The sequence below is a fragment of the Equus quagga genome, chromosome 5, assembly GCF_021613505.1.
Source record: "Equus quagga isolate Etosha38 chromosome 5, UCLA_HA_Equagga_1.0, whole genome shotgun sequence".
NCBI lineage: Eukaryota > Metazoa > Chordata > Mammalia > Perissodactyla > Equidae > Equus > Equus quagga.
In genome coordinates this window covers 18151337-18172974 of record NC_060271.1, presented here as the reverse complement: position 1 = coordinate 18172974, position 21638 = coordinate 18151337, and the positions used below count along the sequence as shown (strand labels likewise).

General features: G+C 47.4%; 1 protein-coding gene and 1 non-coding gene across 2 annotated transcripts; both read right to left on the bottom strand.

Annotated features, from left to right (window-relative positions):
- Positions 1–1999: 1999 nt before the first annotated feature.
- On the bottom strand, positions 2000–2134 carry LOC124240528 (small nucleolar RNA SNORA70). Its single transcript, XR_006888917.1, has one exon. It is a non-coding gene; the product is annotated as a small nucleolar RNA SNORA70 (small nucleolar RNA).
- Positions 2135–5626: 3492 nt separating this feature from the next.
- On the bottom strand, positions 5627–12181 carry MYCL (MYCL proto-oncogene, bHLH transcription factor). Its single transcript, XM_046662719.1, has 3 exons — positions 11995–12181; positions 11134–11638; positions 5627–8152 (listed from the first exon to the last, which is right to left on the bottom strand). The coding sequence occupies exons 1-3, from the start codon at positions 12073–12075 to the stop codon at positions 7554–7556; spliced, it is 1185 nt and encodes a 394-aa protein (XP_046518675.1). The 5' UTR covers positions 12076–12181; the 3' UTR covers positions 5627–7553.
- Positions 12182–21638: the final 9457 nt, after the last annotated feature.

Sequence of the window (21638 nt, the reverse complement as noted above, 5' to 3'; positions counted from 1 at the left end):
GCTGGCAATCCCTGACATTCCTTGGTTTGCGGCAGCATAACTCCAATCCTGCCTCTGTCTTCACATGTCCATCTTCTGTCTCTGTCCTTAGGACACTAGTCATTGGATTAGGGCCCACCTCAATCCAGTGTAACCTCATCTTGATTTGATTACATCTGCAAAGACTCTATTTCCAAATAATGTCACACTCACAGGTTCTGGACGGACATGAATTTGGTGGGGGACAATATACAACTCAGTACAGTGCCGATGAGTAATTACAACACCTTCCATTGATTTGATGAACTGCTGTTTCCATTGGTAATTGGCCAATTCAAATCTGGGAACATCAGAATTGCTCAAAACAAATGAGGGGAAGAAGAAAGTAGAACTCACCATGTTATAGGCTTTACGTTACACTTAGAGTTGAGTTGTAGGGTTTGCTCCAGAGCACACTAGAATGTTCTCGAAGGGAGCTCACTTTCATCCTTCTCAGCTCTCTAAGAGAACCTGCACACCTACATGGGACCCTTGAAGGCTGCAAAATCAAAGTGGGGGAGATGCAAAAGGGGAAAAGATGCAGAGCCATCAGGGGTCCTTTCCAGTTCTAAACTCATGGCTCTTTCAAGCCCTCTCCTCTACTGCTCTGGCCCCCTCTCTTTCTCATGGCTTGGCACTTGGGGCCTTCATCATCATGAGTCTCAAACCTGTATCTTCATTTCAAAGCCCTTTCTAAAGCTTCAGTGTCACGTTTCCAACTTCCTGTTGGGTGCTCTATTTTGGACGACCCCATCACCTCGGTTTCATTGTGTCCCAAACCACAATCAGTTTCTAGCCCTGACTTCCCTATTTCAAAGAATCACAGAGGATGTTTGCTGTTGAAAGGATACCCTTAGAGATCTTGTGTAACTCCTCTTGTTTTGTAAAAATGAGGCCGCCCAGCCAGCAAATCAGACCAGATTCCTCTCTTTTCCCCAGATTCCACACAACCTTCCCAATCCCTCTTCCCCAAAGCTATTCCCTTAGCCTGGAACACCTACTTCTTCTTCACTTAGCCAAAGCACTGGTACTCCAGTTCCACTTCAAGTCACAATATCTCCAGCAAGAACTTTCTTGATGACTCCAAAGAAAGGGTTCTCTTCCCCTTCTGAGGCTTGTAGTCTTTGTCGGAGACACATATTGCCTTATTTTGTGATCCTGTATGCACGCTAGGGAACCATAGCGTCATATATCATTGTTCTCACTATGTGGCAGGCACTTCCTTTCATTACTATCTAAGCAGTTTACACATAATAACTTGTTTAATCTTCACAACAGTCCTATGAGGTAGGTATTAATATTATATCCATTTTCTTTTCTTTTTTTTTTTTTAAAGATTTTATTTTTTCCTTTTTCTCCCCAAAGCCCCCCAGTACATAGTTGTATATTCTTGGTTGTGGGTCCTTCTAGTTGTGGCATGTGGGACGCTGCCTCAGCGTGGTTTGATGAGCAGTGCCATGTGCGCACCCAGGATTCGAACCAACGAAACACTGGGCCGCTTGCAGCGGAGCGCGCGAACTTAACCACTCGGCCACGGGGCCAGCCCCCTTTTTTTTTTTTTTTTTGACAGTAAGTAGGATTTATTGATGGGCATGAGTAAGAAGAGGGCAGTGCTGAGGCTCTCATGAGTGCAGGGCTCGCCATTTGTCCAGGGGGCCATGATTAGGGATGTATTTAACTCCACAGCCATCTGGGATGAGCTGCTTTTCAGCCACCCTGTCTTCAAATTCATCTGCATTAAACTTAGTAAAGGCCCACTTCTTCAAGATGTGGATCTTGTGGTGGCCAGGGAACTTGAACTTGGCCCTGCATAGGGCTTCAATCACATGCTCCTTGTTCTGCAGCTTGGTGCGGATGGACATGATGACTTGGCCAACGTGGACCCTAGCCACTGTGCCTTGAGGCTTTCCAAAGGCACCCCGCGAACTGGTTTGGAGCCTAGGTTGGGGATAGCATCCGACATGAAATGTCCACTGGAAAGGGCTGTCTCCAAGGTCCCTTAGGGAAACCCATACAAGCAACAGGCTGCATACACTGCCAGGGAGGCTGCTGTTTGCAGCCACTGCATACCAGACCCCCATGGGGAAAAGGACATGGTCAGCTTAATTGGCTGCAGATATATCTATTTTCAAGAAGGAAACTTCTAGACTCAGGGAGGTTGAGTGATTTGCCCAACATCACACAGAGAATAACCTCAAGTTCCTCTTCTTAACCACTATACTATGCCATCTACCACCTTCTGAGAATATTTTTGTATCTCTGCAGGACCTGGCTCCAACCCTTTATTCTAATGTTTTTCTAAGTGTCACCTCAGGATTCACCTTCCTCCTTGCTTGTCAGCAATGTAGTTTCCTAGCCCTGGACTACTGCGTCAGGGTCTTGGGGGTGGTAGATTTGAAGACACATTCAGGTTTGAGAATCACTGCCTGAACAAAATAGTCATTCAAGTGTTTAATGACTGAATGGGGTCACTTGACTCCAGCTGTTTGAAGGCACCACAGCGCCCAGTAAGGACAAATGGAGGGCCCATAGGTGCAAAGCAACACAGACTCAGAGCTCCTGCCTGCCATGGGTCATGGGATGCTGTGGACCAGTTGGAGGCTCAGGTCTTTGCTCTCCTTTCCTCCTCTGCCTATCTCAGTCTCCCAAAACCCTGGCTACTCCTCGCCTGATGATTGACTGCCTCGTGAGGCATCAATTTGTGCACTCCAGATTACTTTAAGCACTCCTTCTGGGAAGATTTCTTATTTTACCAATCCCTTCTACCACCTTTTGAATAAGACTAACCTGTATTCTAGGTGTGGCTTGTTAAATGGTTTAAATAATCATTTACTGAGCACTTACATGCTGCTCACAATAACCCAGTGAAGCAGGTGCTATTATTTATACCTGTTTTGCAGATGAGGAAACTGGGGCTGGGAGGTTAATAATTTGCCCAAAGTTATACAGCTGGAAAAGGCAGAGCCAGATTTGAAGCTGAGATCTACTTGGTGTGGGAGACCACTTAGCCACACTGCTCCTCTCAAGTTTACAGGTGATCCAGCACTTCGTGGGCTCCTACTGGACCCCTGGCACTGAGTCTAATTGTTTAACAACTCACCTGATTAGAGACTTTAAGAACATATTTACATTTCCTTGCCAGAGGAATAGTAGCATTAATACAGTCGATCCCTTTGGCAGCAGTTCTAAATAAAGACATTAACAAGAGCTGCCCACTGGGCTTAAAGTAGAAACGCCCACACCCCCCACACCCCAACGGAACTTGAGCTGACACATTTTGACACCTCCCCTTTACTCCTCCCCAGGCACCCAGTCATCAATCATCTCCCAACTAGTTATCTTATCCTTAGAAAGGAACCTCTCTCTCTCTCTCCTATCACCTTCCAGATCAGCAAAGGCATCCCCATGCCCCCCTTCTCCTTCTAAAGTAAGTATTCTGGAATCTCCTGACCCCAGGGGCACTTTAGACAAATTCAGCACATCTAAAATAGTTCAACCTGTCTCAGTCCCCCAAAATAGGTGCCCATAGGGGCAGGAGTTAGGTACATGCTTTAGCCTTTTCTTGTCTAACAGAGAAGATGACCTTTCTTTTCTACACCAAATGTGGCTTCTCAGCTGCCCCTTATTGTCTATGCCCCCATCCCCAAGTTGGGCACATAGTCCCTTAGGTGTACCATTCAGAAGCAAGCCTAATTTCTCCAAAATCCAGGAATAAACTCTTGGCTATTTTCAGACAAAGATAGAGGTAGGAGTCAGTAGAAATAAGCTAGGAAGGAGCTTAAAATGCTTCACATTCCACAAACACCCTCTCTTCCCCCCCAGGAGATGGCTTTATTCCCACTCCTTTCTCAGAGCAGTGTCGGACTCAAAGGAGCTGAAGCTTGGAGCCAGGCAGCTGGTACTAGCCGTGTGGGTTTAGACAAGTGACTTAAATGTCTCTGAGCTTCAGTTTGCTCATCTGTGGAACGGGGCTGACACTACCCTGTTCTCCAGGTTATTGTGAGAATGAAGATATGTAACACAACTAGCATTCGTGCCTGCACCTAGGGGTCCATACTATTTTATCGAGGGCCTGTGAATTCTTTCAAGGAGAGAAGTCCTACAAATTAGTCTCTTGACAAGTGGCTTCAAAAAAGAAGGAAGAATACTGTATACTGGGGACAGAATGACTGGAACTAAAAGACGGAAATGGAGTTTTAAGAAAAGAATCTCAGTAATCCAAGTCTGTTTTTATCAGCTACTTATGAACTGGGCTTGGTGAGATAGGAGCAGTGGGGGCCGAGTGGAAAGTTTACCTGACAGGAGACTGGGTTTGGAATTCTGATTTTATTATGCAACCTTGAGCAAGAAACTTCTCTGGGCTCCAGTACCATATGGTAGATTTTGCTTACTTACCAGGTTGTGATGAGGGTCACTTTATAAATATGAGGAATTTATAGTCGCTTTTGGACTCATCTCAAGCTCCATAGCAGTGCAGGCAGGCAACACTGACCCAGGTCTCAGCTCTAAGGCAGGATTAGCTGAGGCCAAGTGGCCTTCTCCCACCACGATGCTCCTGGCCTTTCTGAACAGCAACCATTTTCCTTTCACAGTCCCAGAAAGGGCCTCTTTGGGGCAAGACTAACCCACCCAGCCCACAAATGCAGGAGAGTAGCTGGTCATGGAACATTCGCTCCTCTTCCTCCCAGTAAGTGGTAGGGGCAGTGGCTCCAAGGAGAGATGGTTCCAGCAAGCAGTTAGGTGATGGAGTTCCATGTTGTCCTCCTCCACATACCCCATGCTAACAAAACCAGCTGATCATTACTATAAAGTGGATAAGACCTCTGGCAAAGCTGGTTTCAAATCCCAACTTATTTACTTACTAGCCATGTGACTTCGGGCAGTTTTGTTTCCCTCTTAGAACCTCAGTTTCCTCTTCTGCAGCCCCAGCCCATGTTTGGTGTGGCGTTATATGCAGCAGTGAGCAAAGTACTTAGACATAGGCAGTGCTCCATCAGGAACAGCTATCATTAAATTCTCCCCTTTTGCATCTACGGCAAGTTTATGAGAACTATGGGAGAGAAAAGGAAACTTGATTTTCTCCGCTTAATTGAGGAAGAAAAAAATCACATTACATCACAAATTCTCTGAGGATTTTTAAAAAGACATCCTGCAAAGAGTCATCATACCTCTACAGTAAGCACAGTATCACCCTGGAGAATATAAGGCTTTATGGTTTAGAAAGCAGTTTAAAGTCTATTACTTCATTTAATACCTGCCAAACCCCTGTGAAGTAGCATTTATCCCCATTTTACAGATAAGGACACCAGGGCTCAGAAAGGTAAAGCGAAAAGGCACAGAATAAGTAAGTGGTGGAACCGGGATTTCCAGCTTCTAAAGTACAAATTCAGCACTCTTTGCAATTCACAAGAGAATTTTGTGTTCACCAAGTACTGAGCCTACATTGTTCAGACATGTCTGAAATGGCATTCCAGGAACCCAAAGTGGAATGACCAGGTTAGCAACATGGTTAGAGAAATGCAACCCTCTGGATCACTTGTGGCCACTCCGAAATAGTTTTCCTTGGTTCAAGGGGGTTCGGTTGGCATAAGCTGCCCCCACTCTGACATATTTGAGAAATCTTTTATTAGAAGATGTCCCAGAAGGCAACATTTTAAAATCAGGCAATCGATAATCACAATGAAATACAAAATTTCAGGTAAACTTGCCTTTCAAAATAAATCAGACTCTTGCAACAGGAGACTTGCCCAAGAGTTTTTTTTCTCGTACAAAAACAACACCACTTTGCAAAAGGCATACAAAAATACAGTATTAAAAAGAAAAAAGACTGCTCCCAGCATAATACCCAACAGCAGCTTATAAAACACAAGCTATTCAGGTGAGACATCAGTAACCGTCATCCACCTTATTTTCTAAAGACAGTTCCAGAAGTCATTTGGCTCCTGAAAACCATGCTGCAGAAGGTAGAACAACTTTTCCCAAACTTCACTGGAGTTCTCTGAGGCCAGGAAGCAACCTCAGAAACAGACTATCGTGCATAATAGGTTTGGAAGTAGCAGCTGGCTTTCCAGAGCCACGAATACTGCTCAACCATCCTCCCCTCCCCGCCTTTCAAACCCACAGCCAGCAGGCACCTGCTGCCCTGGACAGAGTTCTGAAGGGGCCAGTTCTTCTTCCAGGCCAGGCTTAGGTTGCCCTGAGGTTGCTCACATGACACCTGTTGGGTTGGGTGCCTTTCCAAGACTGGAGGCTGCACCTGGAATCCACTTGGAGGTGCTGAGTCCAGCTGGGGCAAAATCCAACATGGTCTGCTGAGCAGAGCTACCGAAAGCTTGTCTAAAACCCACCAGAAAGCTAGTCCACCTTCCGGAGCACTAGGTGAGTCCCAGCAGCTCTCTCAGTAAGAACTTCAGTAAGGTCCAGATTCTGGAAAGGGATCTGACTCATGTCAGGCTGGCAGGGGGCCCAAAGGTGGCTGCAGAGCCAGCAAGCTCCTTGGAGTTGCATGAGGACAGGTTTGCACGGTTCTGGTAGAACTTCAACCTTATCAGTCAGGGACTGAGATGAGGTGGGAAAGAGGAAGTGGTACAGGTCTCCCTCCCCAGGTGCCTGACATCAGCCTTGAGAAAAGATTCCGGGATGGAAAACACCTGGGCAGGGGACAAGTTCACAGCCAGGACTCCGAGGCTTCCTCAGGCTGCAGGCTAGGACCCATTTCCATGTGTTTTGGGGAAATATTTCTGACCTGTGGGAAAGAGGTGCTGTAGGGCCCATTGTATAACAAAGGCAGAAGGGAACAAAAAAGCCCCTTGTGAGGACAGAATGGTCTCTCCTTTAGAGGAAAGGGCCCAGAGGGCTTTGAGACAAAATCGAGAGGCCAAGCTCTTTAAATGTTCACAAGGTCGCAGCATTGTGAGTGGGAGGAGGGGTGTCATCTAACATCGTAAGATATATATTAAAGGTTTCCAACTCAGCTACTGTAAAGTGTCTGACAGTGAGGTAATGGTCCATGTTGATCGAGTCTGTGAGCTTGTCTTCACCCGAGACAGCTCATGTGTCTCCTGGAAAAAGGAGCCTCAGGGAGAGCGTCCAGGCCCAGATGTCCTAGCATCACCCCAGAGACACCAGCGGGAGCATCCTTTCCCAGCCTAGAGCTCATCCAGAGTGTGAGATTTCATGCAGGCTGGAGCCCCCCGACAACGTTCACCACCTGTTGCATAGCATCTGTCAGGCTTTTCTTCGGAGCTAGTGAGCTAGGCAGACCCCAAGGCTCCTCAGTCAGCTGACTGCCTGAGAAGCAAAGGCGCCAGAGAAGACACAGTGCTCCCATGAGCCAGGGAAGAGGGAGAGCCGGGTTTCAAGGTTTCCAAGAATGCAAGCCTTTATTGTGTGTGCACCGGCTGCAATGCATTCTGGGATCTACTGTCCAGACTGTCCCACCGTAACCAAAATGTGCAAATTACTAAAGGGGAGAGGAAAGGTTAAAAAATAAACTCGAGTCTTTATAAGACAGAGCAGTCAGGCTTTTTGGTCAGTTAGTAGCCACTGAGGTATGCAATTCTTTTCTGCAGTTGCTGCTGACGGCACCGGAGCTGCCTTTTCTCTGTAGCCATCCTCTTCTCCGCTCCCACCAGGGCTTGCAAGTATTCCAAGGCCTTACTCAAGATCACTACTTTGGGGGCCTTGGAGCAGCTGGCTAGGGTGGGTACCTGGTCCCTCAGGGCCAAGAACCTCGAACGGAGGTCATTCCGCCTTTTGCGCTCCAGGAAGTTGTGGTTCTTCCTCTTGGTCACATCCTCGGTGTCAGAACTGACAGGTTTGGGGTGGAAGGACTGGGGAGCCTCGCTTTCTACAGGTGGGGGGCTCACAATCTCTTCATCTGCCTCATCTTCCTTTTCCTCTGGAGCATCTCTCTCCAGAGCCTCTTCTTGGGGACCGCTCTCTGAAGCCCCTCCTTGGGAGCAGCTTTCTGGAGGAAAACGGGCAGCATAGTTGTGCTGTTGCTGATGGATGGAGATGTGGAAGTGTTTCATGCAGGGGTCCAAAGGGTCTGCTCGTACCGTGATAGTGACTGGCTTCCGTACGCCCAGGGACTGTCTCTTGTCCACTGTTACAACGTCTATTTCTTCACCCTCTGTCCAAGAGAGATCAAGAGAAGAAACATACTCCATGAGAAACACACAGACCATATGCTGGGTCTTGGGAAAGGAGGTGACATCTTCCCAATTCAGATATAAACAAACTGAAGGGAGGAGAAAGACAGCTGATTCATTTGTAATGGGGTAAGGGCAGTGTGAAGGAAAGGAAGGGAAATAAGCAAGAAGGACAATATTCTCCAATTTCCTTTTGCACAGCAAGGCTTAGATAAGAACAAAAGGCAGACCCAAGCCAACAGCCCCCAGTCTGCACACTCTCCCCTCCCCCACGGAGAGGATGGAGAGAAAGAGCTATCGGCCTGGGACAAAGTTTAGCTATAAAGATCTTCCCCAGTCGGGCTCTTTCATGCCCAATCAGAATTGTAAATGAGGGGTCTGTGGGCAGAGCTGCCCTTTGTTCGTGCCCAGCACAGCCTGCACTTGGGGAATTGTTACTTTTCACAAGTTATAAATCCTATTATTCCCTCACCTCTCTATTCTGCCATCCCTTTCAGCAGAAGATTCAGGGAAGGGAGGGCTACAACCCATCCCTCCTCACCCACAGAGGAAGACGGAATGGGTTTCCCTTAGGAGCATTTTGCTCCTGGGTTCAATGGGTTTCTAAAGTCATCCATCATTTATAGTTCACCTGCCCCACCCCCTTCCCCAGACCAGAAGAGGGTTGGATTTGTAAATTGCAGGTTGGCAAAAGCTGCAGGAACTTCACAAAGGTACAAGCAATCCTTTCCAAGCTACCTGTGCAGAGGCAGGAACTGAGCAGCAGGAAAATGTCCCGAGACGAGGGCCGAAACACCAGGGACCTGGAGACACCTGGACATGCCCCCATCATTACCTGACTCAAAGGTCTCTTAGGTTGCCCCAACCAGGAGAGGAGCAATCAGGGGAAAACCTTCCTGCTCCACATGTTTTGCAGAGCCCACACAGAAGGCCACCTTAATGCATTTCAGCGTGACAACAGAAGAGCTCAGTTCTCAGCCTCCTTTGCATATCAGGATGCTTGAGCCCCTTTGTCAAGAAGGCTTCCATTGTGTGGACAATCGCATTATTTCTCCATTAATAAAACCTGACCATTCAGCCCTCCTGGCCCCAAGGCCTGTGATTGGCTGGCTAAGCTTTGTTTGGAATGCTGTTTTACCCAGCCCCTAGCCCCTATTGGCTGAGCTTTGCCATCAGTCACTCTCCCCACCCCTCCTCATTGTTTGCAATCTGTTGCATTTTGTTCTGGGCCATGTGGCCTGTGAGTGAACCAGGAGCTTGCTAACAGGTTCAGGTTAAAGGGCAGGTCAGAAAATGATTTAGGAGGCTTCCCCACATCCCAAAGCTTTAATATTTCAGTGTTAAACCTCATGACTGGGGAAGGGTTTGCTTAAGGAAGAAATAATGTAAGGCACCATTCTCCTTTTAAGAGAGTTGTGTCTAACTCTACCCAGACAAGAAAATGTCCTCAGCTGGACAACCAAGTCCAACCCCCTCATGTGCAAAGTGAGAAACTGAGACCCAGATCAGCCAAGTCCACAATCACCTTTGTAACATTCTGGATCTTAAACTAAGATCTCCAGACTTTCAAAACAATGCTCTTTCCACTCTACCATTCCAACGGCCTTTGTAGAGATACCTCTTTTTGGTTTCTTGAGCTCAAAAATTCCCATTCTAGCCATTAAGCAAACACAAGCTCTTGGTGGGGAAAGCAAGCAGGTTAAAAATGACTTTAACACAGTGGACCAAAAATAGTGACTTTTAATTTTTTCTTGTTATCCTTATTTTTCCCCTCAAGTGTATGATAACTTCCATACCCCATTCCCCAGTTCCCTTGAAATGGTCATGTAAAAGTTATTCCTGAAAGCTACAGTGAGTTTCCTCTGTCCTGATCAACCTGATGCTAGCTTCAATCTGCATCCCACAAAAGCACCCTCTCCAGTATTTCTCAGGGGTACGTACGGAGGTCTAAGAAGAGGTTAGGCTAAGAACAACACAGTCTGGTGGCACAGGATGTTGAAGTCTGCCCTCAGTGAGGTTTATACTTGCATTCAAGGATCTTGGAGGGGAGCCTGGAGTTCCATATTTATGACTCCAGAACCTAGTCCAGAGCTTGGCACAAAGAAGGCACTAGTGAACATTTGTTGAATACAAGGAAGCAGCTGAAGCCCTCAGATGAAGTGGCAGGGAGCTAGAGGGACACCTTTCCACCTCAGGCCAAAGGTAAGCTACCTTGAAGACCCTCTCAACATCAGTGAAGAAGTGCCTGGGTGGGATGGAGGATTGGGCAAAAGAGGCTGGCTAGATGACAGGAAGCTGGAGTTCATTTCTAGTGATTTCCCATTTCTAAGCCTCAGTTTTTCCATCTGTTACTGGGGAGTTTTTCCATCGGTTAATGGAGAGCATTCATTTCTCCACTACGTGTCTCATGGGTGATGGTGTGGCTCCAGACCTAAAGGGGTGGGAGGTGCAAGGGGAGAGCATTATTGGCATTTTAAAATAAAGCAGTCAGGAGACTAGGTTTTTAAAAGGATGAAGGCTTTGGTGCTGCACAAAAGGCCGCTTGGCTTCTTCTCTCCCTGGGGAAGTGTGGGTTTCCCAGGGAAGGAGGGAGCAACAAAAAACTTCAAGCCTGGAGTGACCCTTCAGGGACCTCTTCCAGCCTCCGGAGGACAGAAATCCCCTCCAGTCCAATCCCAGTATTGTCCTCCCTAAGCGCCGGGCCTCACCCTGTCTCCCTTCTCCCCTGGGGCTCCAATCATCATCAAAGGGACGCTGGCTCCCACGCCACTTCTTCAAACTGTTTACTAACACACCCACGTGCCAGACAGACACCGCTGGGGGCTACACCGGCAGCTTCAGCTGGAGAAAGGGGGAGGTGGCCAAAGGGCTTGCGAAGACCCATTGCCTGACCTCAGACAGCGGCAGAGCTTTGGCCACCCATGGTGTGCCCCCTTCTTGGATGGCCCGGAGCGGTCCTTACCCGAGTCACTTGGGCTCTCGGACCCCGAACAGGCCTGGGTCTTGGGCTCGCCCAGCACACAGGGGGCAGCGGGCGCCGGGTTGCCGGCTTCGAGGCTGGGAGCGCAGTCCGGGGCGGCGGACGTCTTGGGCGGGTTCCCCCGGGGCGCGCCAGCGGCGAGCCGGTCGCTCACCGCTCTCTCCAGCCGTTCCCGGGCGGAGAAGCCGCTCCACATGCAGTCACGGCGGATGATGGAGGCGTAATTCCTGCCCCAAGCTTTCGAGTGACCCCGGGATTCTACCTCGTCCCCAGCGCACCCTCCGGGCCACGGCTCCGGGGAACCAATTCCAGGGACCAGGTCCCCGGCGCCGGGAACCAAGCCCCAGGGCGGCGACGTGGGGGGCGACGGCACCAGCTCGAATTTCTTCCAGATGTCCTCGCTGGGCGCCGTGGAGCGGTAGAAATCCTCCCCGCAGTCATAGTCGTAGAAATAGTGCTGGTACGAGTCGAAGTCCATGTCTGCTCCCTGCGGGAGCGAAGGGGGACATGCTGACTGGGGTGCAGGCCCAGGGAGGGGGGCGCCCCCGGGTCCCCCAGCACAGCCGGCTGCCAGGCTCTCGTCCCTCCCCAACCTCTCGGCTTGGAGCCCGCGCCCTGCCCTCGCGTCCCGAGAAGCCAGATCCTGGGTCAGCGTGCCCAGGGAAGCGGCTCACAGCGCGCAACTGGGCTGCGGGGAGCGAGTTCAAAGCAAACTTTGCCAGCGCCGCCTGGAGCGCTGCTCCCAGGGCCTGGCCGGCCGAGCGGGGGCGCGCTGTGCCCAGAAGGCAGCCTGCAGCCCGCCCCCCGGACCCGCACCCGGCCCCTGGCCGCCCACAGCCTCACCTCGCTCCGGCCGCCCGCCACCTGGAGCGGACCGGCTCCCGGCCGGCTCGGGGCAGCCCCGTAGCCCGCACACACGCACATGCGCGCCACCGAGCGCGCGGCCCGCACCCAAGAGCGCGCCCTCCCTCACGCGCGCTCCCTCCCTTGCTCGCGCACGGCGACCCGGACGCTCCCGGGATCGGCGCGGGAGCGCGAGATGCAGGCGCATTGTTTCCCGACTGCCTTATATCTCATCGCGCGCCCAGGGCTCCGGGATCGGGGGCGGGCCCTATGGGACAAGCCCCACCCCCGCCCCGCCCCCTCCCTGCCGCCGACAGGTGGGGGTGGTGGAGTCTCTGCCCCTCGCCTCCTGGCTGCTCTCTCCGGCTCTATTTTATTCCCTGTGCCCCCCAAAACGAATTGCACCCCGGGGAGCGCAGGGCAGGCGGCAAGCTGATGCAGCCTGGCAGTCGCCTGGTAGGGGCGTGACTCTAGCGAGTTCCGGGCCATCCCCAACAGGCCGAACTGACTCCACGCTCTTTGCCCACTCTGAGCTGGGAAATAGGGCTACTCCCCGCCTCGTCCCGCGAGCCTACTTCCCCGGGCTCGCCCGGCTCAGTTCAGGTGCGTCGGGCCCGCGGGGCATCCGCACCTCCACCGCGCCACCTGGTGGCTCTCAGCCCTGAACTGGGGCCGGTCCCCGCCGTGCGCTTCCTCACCCGTTGACCTGTTTCTTGAGCTCGGCGTTCCAAACCTGGACCGCAGCGAAGCGAGGTGGTGAAGATTCCAGACTTTGGAGCCTGAAACTTAACCTTTCTGAGCCTCCGTTTCATCTACAAAACTAAGGGATGGTAATATCTCGCAGGATTATTGTGAGGATTTAAGAAGATAGTGTGCCAGGACGAGAGGCAAGAAGAACAGACTTAGCCCCTGGTGTGGATCATAAGGAGGAGAATTTTTCCCCAGGTCCAGGACAGGGCTGGCCTCCCTCATACCACACACAAAACATTGTACTAGGAGAGGAAAGAGAATGAGGATTTGGAGTCTGGAAACTTTCTCTGCTCTGCCAGCTGTGCTCTGCTACTTGCTAGCTGTGGGGCCAGGTCATCTGAAGCCTCTGTTTGCTTATCTGTAAAATGGGAACATTGCTTGCAGCTGCAACTCTGGCCAAGAGGATGAACATAGAAGCCCTTTGTGTCATATTCTATGCAGATTACCTTTGGTGGAAGAGGAAAAGGTACACTAGACGGTCATTCCATTTAGACCAGGGACAGTAACTTGGATAGCAGCCAATACATCTAGAATGCTCTACTTGGCATTCAAGGTCTGGTCCCTGTCTGCAATCAGCAGCCTGACTGCCTGCTGTCTGTCTCTTTCTCTCGCACCCTGTGGTCTAAGAACACCAAAATACTCACTGTTGGCATCCCAAGGAGTGGGCAGAGACAAGTGCAAGCAGTTCAGTGTGCTTGGAGCGTGGGATGGAAGGTGTGAGTTGATATAGGGGTTTAGAGGGGAAGATAACATCCTCAGTTTTGGATCTATTGGGTCTAAGGTGCATGCGGGACATCTCTGTAAAGCAGCAACTAGCTCTTGCTAGCTTTGTAAGCTCAGTACCTAGAACAGCTTCTGGCAGATATTTGTGAACTTAATGAGTGACTCAGCCAACCAGACTTCATTGAGGAAGTCTGTGTGCCCTGCTCTGTGCTGAATGGAAGGCACAGATCAGGAAGGTTTCAGGTTTGCTCGCAGCCCAGAAGAGGGATTGGAACTGCCTTTTGGTGACTTGTTCTCTGGTGCACAGATGTCTGAGATAGTTGCTGTACCAGTCAGTGTTCTAGGTTACAAATGAAAGAAACTAACACTAGATAAATTCAAGCAGAAAATCACTTTATTGGAAGGATTTGGGGTATACAATCCATGGGAGGCTGGGAATCTATGCTTGGAAAGTGGGTCTTCCTTCTCTGTATAGATGAGAGCCCTTACTCAGCAGCCCCTCCCATTGTTTACTGTAGTAGGTGATATCTGGGGCCAACCAGGAGGTGACCCCACCTGAAGGACTAGGATAGAGTAAATGAAGTTGTCTTCTGAGAGGCTGTTCCTTCACTTTTCACACTTTGTTTAATGTCTATCTTCCTCACCAGACTGTAAGCCTAATGAGGCTACAAATGTTAATCTTGTCGACCACTGTAACCTCAGAGCTTAGAACAGAGCCTGAGGTGACACATCATGGGTGCTTCATACATGTGTTGCTTGACACAAGCCTCTAATGCTTTAAAGTAGAGATAGGCCAATCAACCTAGTGGAGACAGAATAACTGGCAGGCCCAGTCTAGACGATAATCTGAATAAAGTATTAATGCAGGAGAGTTGTTGATACAATCACCAGAGTGTCCATCCTAGTACTGTCTGGGGACAAAGATGCTGGTCCAGGAACAAGGGAGATGGAAGCGTCATTTTTTGAAACCACCCAATTTACCACGCCCCCCCCCCCCCACCCCCCACTTGTGCTCTGGATCACCAAGCAACCCACTGAAACCACTCTGTTCCCTGTGTAGATCCGCCCACAGGGAGAGAATGCACGTATCAGCCAACAAGAAGATTCAGTCTGCTCTGAAGCGCTGCTTCCCCTTATAAATTAATGAATTGCATCTGATTTGAAACATCAGTCTCATGAGCCTGGTTAACGTGTGTCTGTTCCATAGAGATGCTGCCGCTTTTAGGACTAACAGCTCTGGTTTCTGAGGTGATGTCTGGACCCAGGATGGTGATGAATTTACCAAGGTAACAAATGCTACCCTAGGGACATTCAATTTTTCTGCAATGTTTTATTTCCTTTGTTTCTTTTAAAACATTTCTAATCAAAATAATACAGGTACATAGTTTTTAAAAATCAATTCAGTGTATGATAAGGTTAAAAAAAAAGGCAGTCTTCTGCCCTGCCCTCCCCACCCCCCGTTTCCCACTCCCCAAAGGCAACGAGTCTTTCAGCTGTCTTTTGTCTCTAATATTTACTTCCGTATTTTGACCCATATAATCTATTTTTTCCTGATTTTTAAATTATGACATTCTACAATAAAAGAAGAAGACGTAGCTCTTATATTTCCCTTCCCACCCCCACATGCTTGGTCTTCCCTATTCTCCCAATAGAATTAAAGTTCAGTTTTTAAATAAATATTCAATATTTACAATATTTTGACTATCTAACTATGGAGTAATCTGACTACCTTTCCTTTCTTATACAATTTTTTCAGAGTTAAATTATTTCATTTTTTTTTCTTTGGCTTACATTTCTACGTACGTATTATGACTTTAACCCTATACATTCCCACCAGAGCTACAAAGATCATTTTGTATGGACAAACACATCAGGTAATCAATCCATCCGTTCCATTTTTTCTTGGAAACATCCCTTCTTGGAGCCCTTTGTCTTTCTGTTCCGATTTGAACATATTGATCTCTGGCCCACTTCACAGTGGTCAGTCTGCGCCTTTCCTTCACCATCATCCTGGAATTTCCCTTTAGTTCTGTTGACTCCCCTGTTTTATGGATCTCATCGCTGCTGCTTTCTTGATTTACTCCCTCACCCTCACGTTGGTGGAGCACATTCTCCAGCAGCTGCCTGAGAAAGGGCGCTTGGGGAGTAAAATTTTTGAGACCTTGCATTTCTGAAATTGTCTTGATTATACCCTCACTATTGGTTGATTGTTCAGCTGGGTATAGAATACTGAATGAGAAATAAATCTCCCTCAGAAATTTAAAGGTATTGCTCTCCTCTTTCTTAGTAACCGGGTTGCTTTGGAGAAGATTGATATCGTTTGATCTACAAACCTTTTTACGTGACCTGTTTCTCTCTCTGGAAGCTTTTAGGATGTGCTCTTCGTCTCTGGCATTCTGAATTTTTGCAGTGCTGTGTCTTGGTGTGGGTCTGTAGTTTAATCAAGAATTTGAGTGGCCCTTGTCTCTGGTCCCTGGGAGGTAGCCTATAATCCTTGGAATTTCCCAGTGATAGGACTCTCTTTGCTATTCATGGCGGTGCCTGATAGTTTATGCTAATGAGGTTAGTCATCGTGGGCCCCTAGATAGTTTAGGATGACTCAGGAAAGGGGTCGGCCAAGCAAAAAAGGACTGACTTTGTGACTGGAGGGTTGGGGCTTTGTACAATGTGGTATCAGCCTGACCTGTGGGAAGGCAGAGGGGGCTGGAGATTGAGTTCAGTCACGTGGACAATGATTCACTGAGTTGTGCCTATGTAATGAAATCCCAATAAAAACTGGATCCTGCAGTTCAAGTGCATTTTCCTGGTTCACAATACTCTATGTGGGTTATACATCCTTGTGCTGGGAGGGTGATGCGATCTGACTCCACGGGAAGGGGACACTGGAAGCTTCACATTTAGGACCCTCCAAGGCCTTGCTTTGTGTGCCTCTTCTTTTCACTGGTCCTGATTTGTTTCCTTTTTGCTATAATAAATCTGTAACTGTAAGTATAGCGTTTTCCTGAGGTCTATGAGTTGTTGTAGTGAATTATCAAACCTGAAGGGGTAGTGGGCACTCCCTGAATTTGTAGACAATTGGTCAGAAGCGTGGGTGACCTGGGAACCCCTGAGCTTGCAGCCGCTGAAGTGAGGACAGTCTCGTACTGTGCCCTTAGCCTGCAAGCTTGCCCGACTCTGGACAGCTAGTGTCAGAACTGCATTGCAGGATCTTCTTGCATTCTTTGCCCTAAGCCTTTTAATCTGGGAACCTATTCACTCTGTAATTATATTTTTGAAAAAGTTCTCACCTCCATTTTTTTCTTCTCTCTTTCTGAAACTCCTGCTGGCCTTTTCTTACCTTTTCTTTCATTTCTGCCTCTGCGTGTTTTGTTTGACTTTCTGAGAGAGCCCCTCAATTTCCACTCCTTTTATTGATTTAAATGTTTATTTCTTTTTGTTCTGCTTTTTCTCCCCAAATCCCCCCAGTACATAGTTGTATATTTTTTCAGTTGTGGGTCCTTCTAGTTGTGGCATGTGGGATGCCGCCTCAGCATGGCCTTGTGAGCGGTGCCATGTCCATGCCCAGGATCCGAACCGGAGAAACCCTGGACCACTGAAGAGGAGTGAGCAAACTTAACCACTTGGCCACGGGGCTGGCCCCTAAATGTCTTTTTTTTTACTATCATATTTTTAATTTTTTTTTTTTTCTGGGAGAGACTCACCCTAAGCTAACATCTATTGCCAATCTTCCTCTCTCTTTTTTTTCCCTCCCTAAAACCCCAGTACATAGTGGTACATTCTAGTTGTAGGTCCTTCTAGTTCTTCTGTGTGAGCCACTGCCACAGCATGGCTACTGACAGATGAGTGGTGTGGTTCTGCCTGGGAACCAAACCCAGGCCACTGAAGCAGAGCATGCTGAACTCTAACCACTAGGCCATCAGGGCTGGCTCCATATTTTTTAGTTTTTAAGAGCTCTTTTTTGGTTGTTCCTTAAATGTTCCCTTTTTGTAGCTTCCTATTCTTTTCCCATGAACACAATTTTTTCCCTCCGAGGCTGTTAATAATAGTTTTTATTTGAACTATAAGGTTTCTTCTCCTTGTTTTTGCTATTTCCTCTCTTGTTTGCTTTGTTTTTTTTTTTTTTTTTCTGGTAGAGGTTTTCATCAAATGTCTGGTGATCCTTACTGTCAGTTTTTACTGATATTAAAGAGTGAGGCGGGGCCGGCCTGATGGTGCAGCAGTTAAATTTACATGTTCTGCTTCTTGGCAGCCCAAGGTTTGCCAGTTTGGATCCCCAGTGCGGACATGGCACCACTTGGCATGCCATGCTGTGGCAGGTGTCCCACATATAAAGTAGAGGAAGATGGGCACGGATGTTAGCTCAGGGCCAGTCTTCCTCAGCAAAAAGAGGAGGATTGGCAGCAGATGTTAGCTGAGGGCTAATCTTCCTCACAAAAAAAAAAAGTGAGGTATTAAAAGCTGATTGAAAGCTCTATGTGTGTGGGGTGGGGAGGGATCTGAGCTTCACTAAGAGTTATTAGGCAGGTACCCAGCAGCTTTACCTGGGGCTCCTCAACTGTCAGCTCCTGTGGGTCTTTTAATTTTCACATAGAGAAGTCCCCTAATCTTCTTCCAGGGGCAAGCTTATAAGCCTGCTTGCCAGTGTTATGAGAACCAAGAGGGGACAGCGGGTAAGAGGGTCTTACGGTTCAGCAAATCCCCCCTGATTACAGTAGAGTCTGTCACTCCTCTTCTCAGCTGTGCCTGGTGTTCCCAAATCCAGAGCCTCTTCATTCGACCTCCTGCCAAACCAAAGAGGGTGGCCACCTGGCTGCAGAGGTTGGGGGAGGAGATTTAGGAGGCCAACTGCTTATGCTTTCTTCATCCAAGCCTCCTCTTTTCAGCCCCATCCTACACCCTGCCTTCAGAGGTATCCAATGCCTCCAATTCCTGAGCTGTTCTTGGGTTCTGATGCACTAACAGACATTATTGACTTTTTTTTTTTTTTGAGGAAGATTAGCCCTGAGCTAACTACTGCCAATCCTCCTCTTTTTGCTGAGGAAGACTGGCCCTGAGCTAACATCCGTGCCCATCTTCCTCTACTTTATATGTGGACGCCTACCACAGCATGGTGTGCGAAGCGATGCCATGTCCGCACCCGGGATCTGAACCAGCGAACCTCCAAGCGGAACATGCACACTTAACCACTGCGCCACCGGGCCAGCCCCCGACATTATTGACTCTTAATGACACTTCTCTCTCCTTCTCCCCGCTCCCAGCACAGGTAGTTTCATTTCAGGTTTCTCTGGCCTTCGGTTAAGTCAGCTAGCCCTTATCCATCTGCTTTCCAGCTTCATAAGGTTTTTGACATCTCTCAATTGCTGTTGTCTTCCCTCCTCTTTCTTTCTTTAAATAGAGGTAAAATTCCTATAACATAAAATTCATCATTTTAACCATTTAAACTGTGCAATTGAGTGGTTTCTGATCTATTTACAAGGTTGTGAAACCATCGCCACTAATTCCAGAACATTTTCATCACCCCCAAAAGAGACCCCATATCCAGTAAGCAGTCATTCCTTCCCTCCTACACCCTGGCGACTAATAATCTGTTTTCTGTCTCTATGGATTTCCTTATTCTGGACATTTCATATAAATGGGATTATACCATATGTGGCTTTTTGCATCTGGCTTCTTTCGCTTAGTGTTTTCAAGGTTCAGCCCTGTTGCAGCACATATCAGTACTTCATTCCTTTTTATGGCTGAATAATATTTCGTTGTACTGCAGATATACCACATTTCAAAAAGCATTTTATTGCAGTCATAATGGCTTATAACATTGTGTAAATTTCAGTTGTACATTATTGGTTGATTCTTTTTTTTTTTTTTTTTTTTTGAGGGAGATTAGCCCTGAGCTAACTGCTGCCAACCCTCCTCTTTTTGCTGAGGAAGACTGGCCCTGAGCTAACATCCGTGCCCATCTTCCTCTGCTTTCTACGTGGGACGCCTACCACAGGATGGCTTTTGCCAAGCAGTGCCATGTCCACCCCCAGGATCCGAACTGGCAAACCCTGGGCCACCAAGAAGCAGAACGTGCAAACTTAACAGCTGCGCCACTGGGCCGGCCCCTCAGTTGTACATCATTATATACCAGTTTCTATATAGACTGTACCCTGTTCACTACCACATTTTGTTCTTTCACCAGTTGATGGATATTTGGGTTGTTTCCACTTTTTGGCTATTACGAATAATGTTACTATTTATATTCATGTACAAGTTTTTGTTTGAATATGTGTCTTCAATTTTCTTGGGTATATACCTAATAGTGGAATTGCCATGTCAAATGGCAACTCTATGTTTAACTTTTTGAGGAACTACCAAGCTGTTTTCCACAGTGGCTGCACCATTTTACATTCCCACCAGTAATGTATAAGCTTTCTGATTTTTTCACACCTTTCCCAATACTTGTTTTTTTCAGTTTTTAATAATAATAATAATTATTATTATCAATAATATAATTATATAATAACATAATATATTATATTATTTATTATAATATATAATAATATAATTATATTATTATTATTATTGCAATCTTAGTGGTTGTTAAATGATGTTTCCTTGTGGTTTTGATTTGCATTTCTCCAACTAATAGTATTGAGCATCTTTTCATGTGTTTATTGGTCATTAGTATATCTTCTTTGGAGAATGTCTATTCAAATCCTTTGCCCATTATTTATTTATTTATTTATTTATTTATTTTCAGTGAGGAAGATTGGCCCAGAGCTAACATTTGTAGCCAATCTTCCTCTTTTTGCTTGAGGAAGAGTGGCCCTGAGCTAACATCTGTGCCAGTATTCCTCTATTTTTGTATGTGGGACACCACCACAGTATGGCTTGATGAGTGGTGTGTAGGTCCATACATGGGATCCAAACCTGGGAACCCCAGGCCGCCAAAGCAGAGTGCGTCAACTTAACCACTACACCATTGGGCCAGCCCGGTCCCATTTTTTAATTGGGTTGTTTGTCTTCTTGTTGTTGAGTTGTAAGAAGTCTTTATATAGTCTGGATACTAGACCTTTATCAGACATGTGATTTGAAAACATCTTCTCCCATTCTATGGATTGTCTTTTCACTTTCTTTGTAGTGTCTTTTAATAAACAAAAGTTTTTAATTTTGATGAAATCCAATTAATCTGTTTTCTCTTTTGTTCCTTGTGCTTTTTGGCATCATATCTTAGAATCCATTGCCAAATCCAAGTTCATGTAGATTTACCCCTATGTTTTCTTCCAAGAGTTTTATAGTTTTAGTTCTTACATTTAGGTCTTTAATCCATTTGAGTTCATTTTTGTATACGGTGTGAGGTAGTGGCCCAGCTGCTTCCATTTCTTTCTTGTGTGTGTGTGTGCGTGTGCGCGTAACCATCACCCCTAATCCCAGAACATTTCCATGACCCCCCAAAGGAACCCCATATCCATTAAAGTCATTCCTTTCCCTTGTGAGCTTTTACTTTTTTCCTAATCCATTTATTATCATTTTAATGAAATTTCAGGAGTGAGCTGAGATAAACACATGTGATCAATCCTCATATTTGGCCAAAAATCTGCTCTTCCTCTCAAACTACAACAAACCTCACTTTCGTTAGGCAGATTCCTGAGCCAGGTGGTCTGAGAGGGCTTTCTGGAAGAAGGAAATTTGATCTGAGCCTTAAAGATGTCTGGGATTCCAGGGAGGTTAAGGAGATGGAGGTAGGAGAGGATGAGAAGGGAGACTTCGGGAGAAGGAAGGGGGAAAGAAGAGAGAGGAAGGACTCTGGTGCCAGCACCAGAAGAATTTAATCAGATTAAAATCTCATTTCTTATCTCACGTGTGTGGCTCTGTTACCTCTGCTTGAGTTTCACTGAAAAACAGTCCTTTCCTTAGCACCCTAAGGTATGTGGCCTTACCTTGAGTGCAGTGAGGAAGGGATTCTGGAGACTTTGCACCTCAATCTGCAGCCAACCTGGGGAAGGGGCCAGGCCTAGAGAGACAGGGGCAGCTTTCAAGAACGAAGAGAAGTAGGCTGAACAAAAACTTCCCTGTTTGCAAGCAGCGTCGCAGTGAGCCAGCTTGTCCTGATTGTCAGTTTTCTCATCTGTAAAGTGGTTATCCCTCTCTAGCAGCATTAGTGGAGAATTAAACAAGATACTGTTTGC

Coding starts and splice junctions, on each gene's coding strand:
- MYCL (XM_046662719.1), bottom strand. CDS start 12,075: ATGTGCGTGTGTGCGGGCTACGGGGCTGCCCCGAGCCGGCCGGGAGCC. Junction 11,639..11,994: donor TGGCGGGCGGCCGGAGCGAG/GTGAGGCTGTGG, acceptor TCGCTCCCGCAG/GGAGCAGACATGGACTTCGA. Junction 8,153..11,133: donor CGAGAGCCCAAGTGACTCGG/GTAAGGACCGCT, acceptor TCTCTTGGACAG/AGGGTGAAGAAATAGACGTT.